The sequence below is a fragment of the Oreochromis aureus genome, linkage group 13 (genome assembly GCF_013358895.1).
Source record: "Oreochromis aureus strain Israel breed Guangdong linkage group 13, ZZ_aureus, whole genome shotgun sequence".
NCBI lineage: Eukaryota > Metazoa > Chordata > Actinopteri > Cichliformes > Cichlidae > Oreochromis > Oreochromis aureus.
In genome coordinates, this window is record NC_052954.1 from 11,150,087 (window position 1) to 11,153,279 (window position 3,193).

Consider the following 3,193-nt stretch of genomic DNA (forward strand, 5'->3'; position numbering starts at 1 on the left):
AAACAGCCCGAGAAAATAGGATATCAGCGCAAGACACAATGTGAAAAGCAGAAAGGGAAGTGAGAGAGGTAAAGAAAAAGCCAAGGGAAAACAGGATGAGAGAAAGAGAGAGAAGTTGTGCATTCAGCTAAGCTGCAGAACGCTGGCTCCCTCCCCAACCCCTTTCCCACCCTGCTTTTCTCCACCCCCTGGAAAAGTGTTCTGTCTCTCTCTCTCGCTCCCTCTACCTCTTTTCTCTCTCCTCTCTGCAGCTGTGGTCTGCTGAGCGTCACCTCCACACAGCAAGTGCCTTTACTTGGGCAGAACAGGGAGAAGGAGCGTAGCTGTGAGAGAGACGGACGGAGAGAAAGGGGGAAAAAAAAATCTCAGGAGTGTGTCTTAACGCACCAGAGGAGCATCCCTCTGACTCCAGAGAGGGCTGAGGAGCGCACAGAGACTGACGGGCAGAGACAAGCAGCGGCGTTGGAGTATAACAGTGCTGGTGGTGTTGGCAGAGCACGCTGAGTGGACACAGGGGAATCCACCGGCGCTGTTGATCCTGGTGTCCCTGGCAAGAAAGAAACAACAACAAAAAAAACTGCTTGAGCAGGAGACAGAAAGCGGTGCAGCAGCCAGGATCTCGCCAGGGGGGCAGCATTTTACAGCGACAACGAAGCGTGGAGACAGCTGAAACCTGCGCGCAGACACACTCTCTCTCCCTCACACGCGCGCATGCACACACACACACGCAAACAGCGAGTGTGAGCGGAAAGGGACGCTCACGGTGCTTTCAAAAGAGCCACAAAAATCCTTCTTCTTGTGAAACGCACATACTTGCACAGGAAAACAACACAAAACATTTCATCTTCTTCGGCCAGGGATGGTGGATGATGAAGGAGAAAACTTCTGGAGAGGAAATTGTCTTTGAAGCAGGACTTACTGCTGAGGTTTTGTTTTTTTAATCAACTTTTGTCACCACCACCCTGTTTTTTTCTTTTTGGAGTTGGGGCATTTTAAAGCCTCCGTCTAAGCACAACAACTAAACAACCTCTATTCTTAGAGGCAGAAATTGAGAGCTGTCTTTGTGGCCATCAAGATGTCTATTCCTGATTCGGTCTGATCGGTAAGTGGATTATGACGGCAAGATTTGGGGATTTTTCTTTCACCTGAAGAAAGAAAGAAGGAAGGAGCGACAGAAACCTATCCATGATTGGTGGATTTATGGCTGTCAGAGAAGGAGAGGATCCCTTGCCTTTTCTCCTCTCTTCTCCTGTGGATTACAGATGGGCTTTGTGATCTCCCAGTGCAGTCTCATGGATGATCGCTCGCTGCCAGTCATTAGGATAAAGTACAAAGAGGGACACAAGTGAGTATTCAGCTGGATTTTTATCTCTCCAGCTTAAGCTTGCATGAAAACAAGGGTGTCGAGAGTGAATCTGTAACGAGAGCACATCGCAGCAGCTTTTCTCTTTTAATAAGAGAAACTGTAACTCGCTGATTAAACTGTTGTGTTCCCTGAATAATTATCAGAGCGTAAAAAGGTAGGCACATCCTGAGATATTAATTCACAGACAAGTGAAGCTGTATGTTTACAGACCATTTACCAATTAACATAATTTACTAAATGAGGGGTGCTGTCTACCCGGCAGGTGGCTTGGGCACAGGCGGAGATTGATTGAAGTGATCTGTGTGAATCCTATTAATGCATCCTGGATTGTGGCCAAGAAAGAAGCAATGGAGGGGAACACCGCTGTCTAGCAGCGCTATCTGATCTGCTTCTCACTGGACAACTGAGGACCCTCTGCACTCCCTCTTCAACGACACTCCTCCTCCTCTTCTTCTCAGACAGGCAAGGATGGTACCCCCGCCTCCCACCAACAAACCCCACGTGTGCTTGTCCACCATTCTGATCATGAGCAGCATGGCGCTGATTGATGCCTACCTGGTGGAGCAGAATCACGGCCCCCGCAAGATCGGCATCTGCATCATGGTGATGGTGGGAGACATCTGCTTCTTAATTGTCTTGCGTTACGTGGCAGTGTGGGTGGGCGCCGAGGTGCGCACAGCGAAGCGAGGCTACGCCATGATTCTCTGGTTCCTTTACATCTTCGTGCTGGAGATCAAGGTCTACTTTGTGTATCAAAACTACAAAGCAGACAGGAAGAGCTTGGACGCTCTCGCGAGGAAAGCCTTGACCTTGCTGCTGTCTATTTGCATCCCAGTGCTGTTTGTGGTGCTGGTGGCTATCGACCACATGGAGTATGTTCGAGCCTTCAAGAAGCGCGAAGAGATCCGTAACCGCCTCTTCTGGGTGGTGGTGGACTTGCTGGACATACTGGACATCCAAGCCAACCTGTGGGAGCCACAAAAGAAAGGGCTTCCTCTGTGGGCCGAGGGCCTGATGTTCTTCTACTGCTACATCCTCCTGCTCGTGCTGCCCTGCGTGTCCTTGAGCGAGATCAGCATGCAGGGCATCAACATTGTCCCCCACAAGATGCTCCTGTACCCCATCCTCAGCCTTGTGACCATTAACATCATCACTCTGTTCATCCGTGGGGGGAACATGCTTTTGTACAGGGACGCCAGGGTATCTGGGATCCTAATAGGAAAGAACATCTTGGCCATCATCCTAAAGACCTGCAGCTTTGTGCAGTACAGGAGACAGTTGCAGAACGCTCCTCCCGCCTTCGGGGTCGAGCTGCAGAAAAACTCAGTGGCCCACGCTCGCCCTGCCCCCACCCCTCCTCAAGTGGTAATGCAGGACCAGACACCCCTCCCCGAGGTGACTACTTGTGAACACACATGACAAAACAGCGGGGCGAACCTTGGAAATGTCAATACAAGTGTATATGACCCTCAGGACGCTGGCGGGGCACAGTGTTCCACACCTTTTAGGGCATGCGAACACTCATGTGAACACACGGGAGATCAACATCTCCTCTGATGCTTCACGGCACAGAGAACACTGCAGACACTTAGTGAGGATAGAGCGTCGGATCCAAAGCTGTCATTGGTGCAAAATACAGTATTATTTGTGACTTTGTTAAAGCGTTTCCTCCAGTAAATCCAGTTACCTGTGTATTTTTTCTAATTGTACAACTGAAAGAAAAAAGAAAAACAAGCTATTGCAACTATTGCAAGAGTAGAGGAATATATTTTTGAATTGTGTGTGTTGCATTCTAATCTTAAATTTAAGGGTCTGTGTGCTGTGGTG

The 3,193-nt window shown here is 49.4% G+C and overlaps 1 protein-coding gene across 1 annotated transcript; it reads left to right on the forward strand.

Moving 5' to 3' along the window:
- Window positions 1-1,261: 1,261 nt before the first annotated feature.
- Window positions 1,262-2,992, forward strand: LOC116318519 (transmembrane protein 121). Its single transcript, XM_031737534.2, has 2 exons — window positions 1,262-1,345; window positions 1,629-2,992. The coding sequence occupies exon 2, from the start codon at window positions 1,835-1,837 to the stop codon at window positions 2,783-2,785; it is 951 nt and encodes a 316-aa protein (XP_031593394.2). The 5' UTR covers window positions 1,262-1,345; window positions 1,629-1,834; the 3' UTR covers window positions 2,786-2,992.
- The last annotated feature ends 201 nt before the right edge of the window (window positions 2,993-3,193 follow it).